This window comes from Pezoporus flaviventris, unplaced genomic scaffold (assembly GCF_033815535.1).
Source record: "Pezoporus flaviventris isolate CSIRO_AGI_PZ_B2104156 unplaced genomic scaffold, CSIRO_AGI_Pfla_v1 ptg000002l, whole genome shotgun sequence".
NCBI lineage: Eukaryota > Metazoa > Chordata > Aves > Psittaciformes > Psittacidae > Pezoporus > Pezoporus flaviventris.
The window spans coordinates 87,043,406-87,055,435 of record NW_026892550.1 but is presented as its reverse complement, the minus strand read 5'-3'; the positions used below and the strand labels follow the sequence as shown (position 1 = coordinate 87,055,435).

At 38.2% G+C, this 12,030-nt stretch overlaps 1 protein-coding gene across 2 annotated transcripts in view; it reads right to left on the bottom strand.

Moving 5' to 3' along the window:
* The window catches only part of BRAF (B-Raf proto-oncogene, serine/threonine kinase), an 84,707-nt gene that overhangs the window by 32,313 nt on the left and 40,364 nt on the right, over positions 1-12,030 (bottom strand). For both annotated transcript variants that reach the window (XM_061444901.1, XM_061444900.1), the window contains exons 4-7: positions 9,422-9,525; positions 8,539-8,641; positions 7,113-7,261; positions 5,921-6,040 (exon numbers count right to left, since the gene is read on the bottom strand). In XM_061444901.1, the coding sequence (XP_061300885.1) occupies positions 5,921-6,040; positions 7,113-7,261; positions 8,539-8,641; positions 9,422-9,525 (476 nt within the window). The remainder of the gene's footprint in view (positions 1-5,920; positions 6,041-7,112; positions 7,262-8,538; positions 8,642-9,421; positions 9,526-12,030) is intronic.

Below are 12,030 nucleotides of genomic sequence, written 5' to 3'. Positions count from 1 at the left end.
ACATCAGACCATTGCACTAGGAGTGACCACAATACAGCATTTGAGCTCTGCCACATTATGAGAATAGAAGCAATCAGATTTTCTGTGATTATGAGTAAGCCAAGGGAGAGAAAACCAAATTGCAGAACTACTGTTTCAGTTACATCCTCCTTTGAGTCATAAATGGTCATCCGCTAAGGGAATCTACAAATACTTCTGTATTTCTGCTTACAGGTCATCATGCCCATCATGTTGTTAGCAGACAGCATGCTATGTCACACCACATCTAAAACCAATTTGAGTACCTTTTTGTACTCATTAAATTCTAACTGGGGGAAGTGCAGATCTTTCAAAAACAATTACAGGCTGACAAAGACCCCTTTTGGAGTATCTCTGGGCTTTAGACAACAAAGAATCCAGAGATGGGAACCTCATAAACAGTTAGCCATCTACTCCAGCTATATACAATCAGAATTTCATTAATGGGTGTCCTTGGGACACTTAAAAAAGGTAAGCTATTTTTGCTAAGTGGGGATTTTGCTTGAAAAAGGTAACTAGTGAAGAGAAACACAACAGCAGCTTGCTGGCCAAGATGACCTACTGAGATCACAAGCTTGAGGAGCAATTACCACCAGCCTCTGCCAGAAATAAAAACTAAGAATCAACAGGACTAGAACATAACTCCTGCAAAGAACTGCTTACAGTCGTAACAAGCTGGGGCTTAAAGAAGCAGCAGTTTAAATACCAGGATCTGAGTTCCTGGTGCTCCTGTGGCCCTTCTGAGCAGTTAACAGGCAAATGCTAGCTAGAGGAGACCTTCTATAAAGGTCAATACACAGACATATTACAGAGGTTATTCTACCTCATCTTGCACACTTACTTTGAGCCTCTTAGATATGGGAATTCCTTTAACAAACAATTCTCAGCTTCCAACACAACAAGCTGATAAGAGCTATCAAATTTCAATTTAACGTGTTATAACCTTTCCTGGCAGTACGACAGAACATGCTTTGGACCATGGACTTGGGATAAGCACATTGTTCCCTTTTTATCAAAACAGAAAGGTTTTGTCAGGAGACAAGAGTAATTGCAGACAGACATAGATCTTGTCAATTTTGGCAACTGTCTTTGTTGATCACAGCAATTGCCAAGGCGCCCACAGATTTACTATTCTACAAAACTGGGTCCACAGGGAAGAGGAAGGTAACTCAGGAAAGTGCCCACACATGCTACATTATATATAAACAAATAATTTTATATAATCATATACAGTACCTCCACTGGATCTCAGAATTTGCAATGATATAAGTTAGTTCACTTTACAAAGACAAAAGAAAATTTTAATATAGAGCTGGTCTACTCAGGAAAGATTTTTCTTAAAATAGGTTTGGCTTCAGGACATTTGCTTGGATTTCTATTTTGCTGTAGTTAGGTAAATACACTGAACATGCACATTCCCCCAGTTTCAGTTATAAGGTGTGTGCCACTTCTCTTTTAAAATGACAGCATCTCTACTACTATCTGTTCAGGCCCTCCTGGCCTGAACAAGTACATCTCAGTTCAGACACAGGGCTCAGTGCAGTACATACTATTCACCTCGTAGACTGCTTACTTGTACCCATGTCAAACCTACTGCAAGTGAAAATGCATACCAAGTGGTTTTGGCTTTTTTTTTCTTGTTTACACCAGAATATTATTTGCTTTGGTTTTTGTTGCTGTTGCTGATGCACAACATAGCACACCTCCATTGTCAAGCAGTTTCTAAGGACTCCTAAGGTATCTTAGTATTTCAGCTACTCTAGCAAGCCAGTAAACTGCAAATTTTGGAGGCCAAACACATTCTAATTTAATTACTGTGGTATTCCATGGATATTGCCAGAAAATGAAGTAATTTTTTATCTTTCCCCACCTCTACAGCCATTAACCCTAAATCAACTGTTGATTTGGAGAAAAGAATAGCAGTACAAGTTTGTAACTACAGGCTAGAGAAGATCCTGTGAAACATCCTGTGAAATCCGTCTAAAAGCATCATGGCACGGATCTGAAACAGTCATAACTTCATATGGATCAGTACTTTTTTTATACTATGATAACTTGTTTTCATCCATGTTGGCCTGTAGGTGAAAAACAACTGCCAAGATTATCACAGTGGTGTGCATTTATACTGGCCTTTGGGCCCAGGACAAGGCTTAGCAATGCTAAGGGGCTAGGAAAAGAACCTCTGGAGCTCTCGTTAGTTCTCCAAATCAGGTTTCAGTTCACTAGTGTGTTTTTGTAAATAAGATTATGGGGAACATGAGGTATACCCCACCTGATGAAAGATGATTTTTCTACAAGATTCTAATACCAGGCCTCTTCTGCTCATTAGGAATGAGTATCAAATTGGATAACAACATTTTTAGGTGAAAAGCTCATCGTTTTATGCATGAAACCACAAAGCTTTTGTTCACCTTAACACATGTGGATCTAAATGGTGATGTAGTACTAAATATAGTATTTTAAGACTGCGCCTTTGTTTCCTTGGCTTTTCAGAAGCTTTTCTAGACATTTAAATGTCTTCAGCCCAGGCAGAACGATCAGCGAACATTTAGAAGACAGAAAGGAAAGCAGAGGTGTTTAATCACAGGCTGGAGCCTGCTCTAAGGCAAGGACTGGCAAGCTTCCAAGAATGGTGCACCAGACAGTCCCCCTTTTTTCCTCACATTTAGGAGAGTAAGCAAGTTGAGAAATGTTGTTTTTCAAAGAGCCAAGATGTTGCCAACCTGCTTACCAGCAGTGCTCGGCCTCAAGCAAAGCAGATGCTTTCAGCTCCTATGAAGTTCAACCTGCCTCTGTGCTACCCAAAGTCTGACCATGCACTCCCTTACCACCCACTCCACAAGTTACGTACCCTGCCATAGTATCTGCCTCATGAGTTTGCTGAGTTTTGCCCAACACCAGAAGATCTGAGAGAATAGACATTAGTTGAAAAAGACAGCTCTGGAAAGTTTTGGATAGCTAATCTCTCACCTTTTCATGTATCGGTAAGATCCACAGAACTGGGTTCACAGAAATTCTGTGCTCATATTTTACGAGCAAAAATGTAGAAGAAACTTCATGATAGTGCAATGAATGAAATGAATACAATGTATTATATACAGTTTGCACACTTCAATTTTATTACAAATGGCTATTAGGGAGACCTACACTTGCAGTAATTCTTTTCAGTTAAGTGCAGATTGTAACTGACTGCTTTGGCACAACAGGAGAGTGCAAACTGGAAAAACTAAAATGGGACAAAAGACCTAATGTGGAGGCTGGACACATTTTTCTAAGGAGTTCAGAACTGTGCAAGTGGGACCATATGTGCTCCCTTCTCTTGGGGTGTAACATCTGCAGGGACTGCCTACAGCTGACAGAAGAATGAAAAGCTACAGGACTGGATTGCTTTAGGATGCTACACATGAGCAAAGCGAAACAAAGTTCTCCATGCTTAGCAGCTTTTGCATCATGTCCAGTGGTCTTTTCCTTTATGTCCCTTTCTCTTTCCAACTTCTCCATTTGATCCCTTGACAATTTCTCAGCATATCTCACAGGCCTTTGCTCTTGAGCTTGACTTGCAACACAAACTCTTCCTTTCTTTGGGCACTTTGCCTGCCGCTGGAATCCCTTCACAAGGCTAAAGATGAAGAAGGATGTTTGCCTTCTCTTTCCTCAGGTTTACCAAACGATTAGTAACATCCCTTCCTCTGCGGGCTGTGCCATGCAAGGTGCTAGGAGAACAGAGAAATCAAAGGAATAATTATTAAATTAGTAAGTGTTAATAAAGCACTAGGTTACTCATATTTTCAATCCCATTGCCCAGCTGTCAAATTTCAATCCCTTACACTCTCTTAAATTACAAGATAATCTCTTAAATTACAAAGTAAGTTCAAACATCAGACTTTACTCCATATTGGGTTCTTGTTCCATATTGTAGCAATACCCTTTAACAAAACCATGCTCAGGTATATTTTTCTAGAAAAGGCCAGCATATTTTTAAACTAAAAAATTCAGAGAAATTAGTATTTCCACAATAACGAATTTAAAAAGCAGAGAAGTATTATTAAAGAAAGGCAAAATGATAACTGTAGAAAGGTACAGACAGTGCTATACGCTCATACAAAAGCTGCTTCTGGGAAAAAAATGCTACAAACACAGATGCCTGGGGAAAACTGCATGACTAACACGCATACTACTTATGAACACCAGCTGATAATCATAAACCATTTTCAAAATAAATCAAATTTTGAAGACACAATGTATGCCTTTTTGTTGTCGTTTAACAATGAAGTGCACAGCAAGGCAAAAAAAAGCAAAAAGGAGAAAGCTGAAAACCTTTTACAGCTCCTGCAACCACAAATCATCTACACTTAGGAAAAACTCCTTAACTTCAACTGATAAGTATGTTCAAATATTTTTATATACATGAAGTTAAAAACCTTAAGGCATCAACCAGCTTTGGTCTCAGTTTCTCCTTTCCCTTTTTACTTCACAAAAGGGTGAAAAGCCTTCTCATAGTGCATGTCTCAATTAAGATTATCTATCCTGTTGTATCTGCATAAACTGCTAATAAAACATAAATGTGACACAGAAGCAATTAAAAAGTTGGAAAATTTAGCATATCCCAGCATCAGGACAGGGCTATATAGTGCCTTTGGCATCCACATAACACAGCTGGTATGAACAAGCTTCTTCACAGATTAGTTGTAGCATGGTTGCAGTTTCAGCTTTACCATGCTGCTTAGAGAACAGCAGCTGCCTTGTCCACAAACTGCTGTAGCAAAACCCACAGGACATAAAGGCAACATCCACTACCTGGAAAAGGCACTTTAAAATTTACTTGCATCTGCACAAAATACTACAAATAAGAAAAATATCTTTCTTTGTACTTACCAAATGAGGTTTCCTCTGCAGGACTGTTTTCCTGGGAGGCACTGTATTTGATCTTTCACAAAATAGCCTTGGCTGTCCAGGGAATTTCTCTTCCAGTTAAGAGTCCATAGGTGTCTGTGTAGCTTCCAGCTGTGTTTCTGCTTTAGTCTAGGCACAATGCTCACTACTCCAAGAGAGCCTCTGCCAAGTTCAGTTCATCTCCATGCAGCACACATGTCACAGAAACATTCCTCTGAAGGCTTTTGTATTTGGTGCTCTTAATAAATCTGCATCAGTTTTTTTTTTTTTACTTTGACGCACATCCTTGAGTTACCAGTTCCTGAAGATTTGTTCAACTATTTAGTGCTGGGTAGTTACAGTGATGTCTTAACTACTGGGAACATAATCTCAATATGATCACTTATCTTTTCACAGAGAGGGTCCAGAATCTTTGTTGGCAATACAGAGGATGGGGGCTGTGGTCAGATTTAGAAAACTAATTTTACAAAACCTGGATCTGCAGATGCTATTGGTATATCCCAACATCTAAATAAGAGGAAGACAGCTTGTCTGAAGGATAGTAAAGCAGTGTGCACGTACAAAAGCAACTAAAGCAGTATCATGAACCTGGAACTGGCATCTGTTTACACTGATCTTATAATGGAGTGGCTTATTCTGAAACAGAGGTATGTCACTTCAAGGCATATAAACTGTAGTTTGGTAACACAAACTGAAAGAATTTGTGAGGATACAGGTTCAGTTAGTATTAATTTTAAGTATAAAAATCTTTCCAGTTTAGACCAGGAAATCAGTTTAACAGGTAAGACCCCAATTCTACAGACACTTATGCATACGTTTAACTTTGGATCATTACTAATTCATATAATTCATGCAAATGAAATTATTCACTTCTCTGAAGGTAAGCATAGGTATACATGACAAGCCAGATTACAAAAATGGAGAGAGAGTTGCAAAGAAGTATTTTGAGTGTTTCTAAGCATACAGTACTGAAACGTTACATCATTAAACAGCAGGAATAAGGTCATACCCAACAGAATCTGAGGGGGGTGCTGAGGGGTATGATCCAGATGCTGGGGTGGTCTCTCCTAAGGAGGGCTCCTCCTGCGGTATGGGGTGATGTTCAAAGAACTTGGAGACAAACAGCAAACTGTGAGGCAAGAACAAAATAAAAACAACCTAACCTTGTGCAAAACCCAGAAGCTTCACAATACACTCAAAGATTAAAACAAACTTTGTCACTGATCATATTCTGTATTTTGAAATGAAGACTATGCTAACACATGGATCTACAAGATTTGTTAATAAAAATATTATTTAATTGACAAAGGATCAAATGATCATGCCTTAAACATACCTTTGTGGAAAGTAATTTTTTAATGTTTTAGTTGAAACTGCAAACATCTGGTTCCTCAAGAATGCACAACTTATAACTGGTTTTTGGAGTACATGAACTTGCATTTGCACTGTTGCCAAAAAACAGATGTCAAATGGATAAAACTACCTTATCCATGAGCCCCGAGCATAAATTCTAGAGATGCCAAAACAGGTATAAATACCTACATAGGCAGAATTTAAATTTACTTTTGGGGGAAAACCTAGAATTTGAAATGATTCTTTATATGAAAGTCTAGTTAAAAGACTTCATAGCCTCTGCTGAAACCAATCAAATAGAGCACAAAGCCAGTTTACACCAGATCCTTAACCTACATTAAATTATCAATAATTAAATTCAAGAACACACAACCGTTTGGGATCTAGGCATCAAACTCACTAATGGATTATTTTAAATCACTGTAAAACTAACTGTAATTTTACCACATTAAACTAGTGTTTCTTCACATTTTTTTCCTGTGAAGAGAATAAACCTGCATCTAAACCCACATCTAAACATTTAAACAGGGCTCTAGCCATCACATAATAAAGAACCAGTTTTGATTAAGAACAACAACTGCAAACAATGAGAAGTCTGTCTGATATAGTCAAATGCTCAGCCAGTCCATTCATGCTTCAAAGAAAGCATTTCATAGTCCAGCAAAAAATACGAACTGGTCGTCTGAGTTTGCAAAGAAAGAACATGAATTATGCAGCCTCAACAGAACAATTCAACTCCTGTGTTTTTTTCAAGCACCTCCTCTGACTTCTGAATTATAGACCTAAAACACTGACAGCTGTAAGCTTAATAAGAGACTCAACTTTTAAAATCAGTTGTGATTACTTACTCAAGTTGGTCATAATTAACACACATCAGTGGCACTTCTGTACTACAGCGCTGGTGAAATTTGTAGCCACATGTCTGGCATCGGAATCCCTGGAAAAGCAGCTTTCGACAAAAGTCGCAAAATGCTAACGTGAAGAATGTTTTTCGTACCTATATTGTCAAAAATAATCATAATTAGAGCCCTTTTTAAGCCTATCACATGCGATTTGCTCTTACCTCCCTCTAATACACTTACAAGCCTCTTTACGCTGGAGCTACAGTCTAATGTATCAAACAGATTTACATAAAAGGTCTGCCTCTTTTTCAAATAGTCTTCATGCATTAAATTTTTCTTTCAACTATTTATTAGACATAATGCTTCGCTTCATTATCAGTGAGAAAATGAGCAACAAATCTGAAACAGAACACTGCACTATTACCATGCAAAAGACAAACATTCAGTATTTAGCTGGATACAACCTATAAAAACACGAGCTGCTGAAATACTATCTCATCTTCTAATTTTTCCAGGAGCCAAATGACATTTCTATCCAATATTCACAGGACTGGAAATATACATGACTTGTATATATGGCTTCTATATATGGTTACATATATAGTTGTAATTTTGATTACTGAAACTTAAAACATTTAAAATCACAAAAGGGTGAACATACATTATCCCCATATTATAGGGGGGGAATTGATTTAGTTTCATTTTCAAATTTAGCAATACTTGGTATAAAACCACATTCTAGTTGTATTACTACATGTAGGTAAAGAAAATTTCAGAAGGATATCAAAAAAATGTTAAGCCTACTACAGTTTCATCTAACTAGCCATAGCCAAACTAGCTTCTTTGAGTAAAATGATTTAAGCAGCTTGCAAACACAATCTCTGGTTTTAACTTAAATAAAAGGTCTTTCTTGTCAATGTGACAAACATTATTTCCAGGATTTTGTATGTAGCTGTAACAGTTCAGATGGATTCTGTTTAGCAGGTTTCATTTACTTGGTGCCTTATCAGGTCAAAACATATTTGTGCACTAGCATCACTGATGATGTCAGCACTGCTCTGGGAATAGTTAGTTCATTAGTTAATTGCTGCTGCAGAGCCAGCAGGGAGGCCCAGAATACATTTTATAGATACAGCAATACAAAAATAGTAGATTATTATTACAGCTCTGCAATGCAGTGCTGATTTAAACCCCCTACGTTTATAGATTTTAGAGGGTGTATTCCATCCAAACGTGAAAGTTTTAAGGGTGATGAAGTACTCTAACATCACTTCAGTTACAATTTTATCTAATTCACTTATTGTGATTCAAAACTTCTTTTGCAACTCCTACCATATTCCACAGACACGAAATATTATTCAAAGCTGTTAATTCGAATTTGAAAGTACAAAGTTGATTTAACCCTACTCAACATCTCAAAACCAGTACATACAAAATTGTGTGTTGTGAGTGGCACATTCTCCAAGACTTCCACATGCAACTCCTCCCCTGTGAGCCAGGAAATGTCAGTGTCCCAGCCAATTGGCTTCTTCTCTCTAAAATGTAAATAAGCCTTTTATGTATAATAATCATAATAATATTAATAATAATAATGCCTTTTTTGTTAGCACCAGTGCAAGAGGCCTGCCATGGCCCACAATATGAATTAGGTAAAAGGGTAGAAAGTTGTAGGGGTTTACTACCCAGTCTCTAATGGCAGGAAACTTTAAAAGCAGGACATTAAGCTCAGCATACACTGAAGAAAGCACACCTTCCCTGGACAAACTGCATGAAAGAAATGCAGTTTTTCCAGTCAGCTCCAGTAGTGGCTGATGCCTTGGTTCCAAGGCGACAGGTAACATTCTTGTCAAATAAAGTGCTTGTGAAAACACCTGTTCCACAAGAGTTTCAAAGAGATGGCTAACTTTGTGCATTAAGATAATCTACAAGCTTTTTTAGGGCTGGAAACTATTTTTTTTCCCCCACAGGAACTCTATCTTTAGCTAAGAATGCACTATAACCAAGTCAAATACATTCAAAAAGTTAAGAAAAACAATTTAATGCTTGTTTGGCTAGCATGAGTTTGATTAATAAATCAGCCAGCAGTCTAAACTCATATTACTCTATATCATGCCCATTCTTGAAATTATTCAATCTTTCTTCTAGGAGCCTGCCATTCTTTTTAGACATATCTTCAAGGCACAAGTTGTTTTAGCGCGAGGTATCCTATTATTCTGAACCCTGAAAACAACCTCCATGGTGTTGGATAAAATCAGACATACTGGGTATCTCCAAAAGAGATTCTATGAGCAAAAACCATCACCCACAAACCATACCCATCTTGTATTCTGTAAACAGCACAGCACTCTGGAATAAGACCTCTCATCATCAGAGCTTTCTTTAGGCTGTCTCGGACTGTCACTCCACATCTTGCTGGAACCTAGATGTCAAAGAGAAAAGAAATTAATTAAAACAAGTTCCAATTTATTCCCCCATACCGACACAAACATTTTGACCTCCAAGTGCTAAGCCCCACTTTTCATGATTCTTTACAGAAGGCTAGGTAAGAGTTTTTAAAAATCTTTTTCTACTGTGGACAGTTTTATTGGCGAATAGTATATAAGCAATTTAGCTCAGCTAGAAAGAAAACAAGCTTTACATTTCCACTAACATCTAGCATGAAATCTTGATCCAACTCCAAAAGTGACTTTCCAACTCTTCTCAACTTGAAGAAGGTGGAGACACAGCATGCAGATAGCTAATAGCTACATACTTCTATAAATGTTCAGGCCAAGCTGTAAAATTAAGCGAGGAAACATGCCAAGGAATTAAAATGAAAGAACTAACTTGGACTGCACTCAAAAAAACATTAGGATAAAATGTAAACATTTTATTTTATATTTCTAAAAGAGAAGATAAGCATGCAAACAAGTAAAACAATCATCTGAGTCAGGCAGACCATCACCTCTCACTTTAACTTATATTTGCAACTCCACAGACACTTCCTGTTGGGGAAACATATTCCTTTCTTCTCTTTCATTGTTTGAAAAGTTTAAACATCTAGCAACATGGGAAGAATGGAGAAGCACACTGAAACCAGCCAAAGAACTGCAGAGTTTGAAAAGTAAAGGTATTTTCCTTGCCTTTATTCTACCTGTAGGCATATCTTATAGGAATAAATGTATCATTCTCTAGGTATATCTGTGACTTAACAGTGTATAGCATCAAGCCATAAAACCAGAACAATACATAATCTGGTGATTAAGTGTAGTTAAGGTGTTATTACCCACTTACTATTTCTAGAACCCAAGAGTGAAAATACATAATGCTTTAGGTGGTATACACACTGGGACATCTGCTGTAATCATGGACAGCACCTCAAACATGAATCAAAACAAAACCCCACAGACTTAATTAACCAAAAAAGTCTGTCTGAACATCTGAGACTTAATTCTAGCTTTCTAGTGGCCTAAACCGGAGCCCTTGGTAGCCAAAAGCAGTCTCTTAATCAGCTTCAACTGGCTTTGGATTGGAGCCTAGTTTTTGCTCCTTGCACTTCATTTTCCATGGGTATTTAGGGGCCCTATGTCCTACTTAAGGGTGACAGTGAGAAGTAGCATTCTATTTCAAGCAGCTTTGTGAACACCACTTGAGGTTACGCTATATATTGCATTTCTAGAACTCCAACGTAGACTCTTCTGAGAAGAGACAAATTAAAGGATTATTTTGCTTCACAATATTGTTCCTATTAATAGGAAAGCACTTCTTACAGGATATTTGTGCATTTCATCTGGTCAACACATAAACATCTAGAAAACAGAATTGCTACTAATTCTAAACTTCCTATAGCATACTGCTTTACAGTCTACATATTGAGCCTTAAGTGACTTTGTTTTAACCATGCCATTACTTCTTACTGCATCTTTTCATTAACATAAGTAACTTCTTCCCATCCTAAAAGCTAACACTGTGGCTTTCACTCACTTGTAGGTCATTCCTCCAGCATAAGACATCCTTAACTGTTACTAATATCTGTCACTAGTATTAAGAGGGAGGCTGGGTACATCTATTATTTTCAGTGTCGTCAACAACTTTCCATTGTAAAACTCAGGCCTCTGTTAAGTCTCTACCAAACTAGGTTGGCTCACGCTGAAAACAATTCTTCATAGGGTCTTTCTGTGACTGGTACCCGCTGCTCCCAACCCCTGGCAATGCAGTTAGCATAACCAGCATCACTTTATGAGGCAAGCGGCCATTCTCTGTGACCGAGTGGGTCATGTATTTATTCTCTTTCCCCTCATTACCAGGCCCTAAAAGTCTTGTGAACCAAACAGACATACCAAACAGATTTCTTCTTCCCCCCCCCCCAGCATCAAGGTTCCTGGATGCCAGGCTGACTATTCCATCCCTTGCTGCCCTTGAAAAGTTCCAGGAACCCAGGGCCACCAGGTGGTAGTGGTGGCCCTGCCACAGAACAGGGAAGCTTAACAGCACCCAGAACACTGTCTATAAAACTGAGCAGGTATCAGTCATAAGACAGGAATTTGGACCGAACCTGCTCCTGGACAGTGAGACTCAGGACCAGGCAGTGCCAGGGATGCCTCCATCATCCTCTCCTTCCTCTGAGGATTAAGGGAACAACTCATTATATGACTGTTACATTGATACAGCAAATCATGTAGTAAAGATCTGGCTCGATCTGCAGATGGTCCAGCTGATTAGAAATTATAAGTTATAATATAAATTCTGTATTACTCCACTTATAAATTGTATAACACCAATTCTGATTGGCAGAAGTTCTGTGCTATACTAATCACAATATCCTGTTAAGAAAAGAAAGCTTTAATTGTAACTACAACTTACTGCCATCATCATTCTGCCAAGGATCCCTAAGAGAACCTGGTGTCCCCTCCGTGTCAGGTGACAAGTTCTCCCTGCCTCCAAC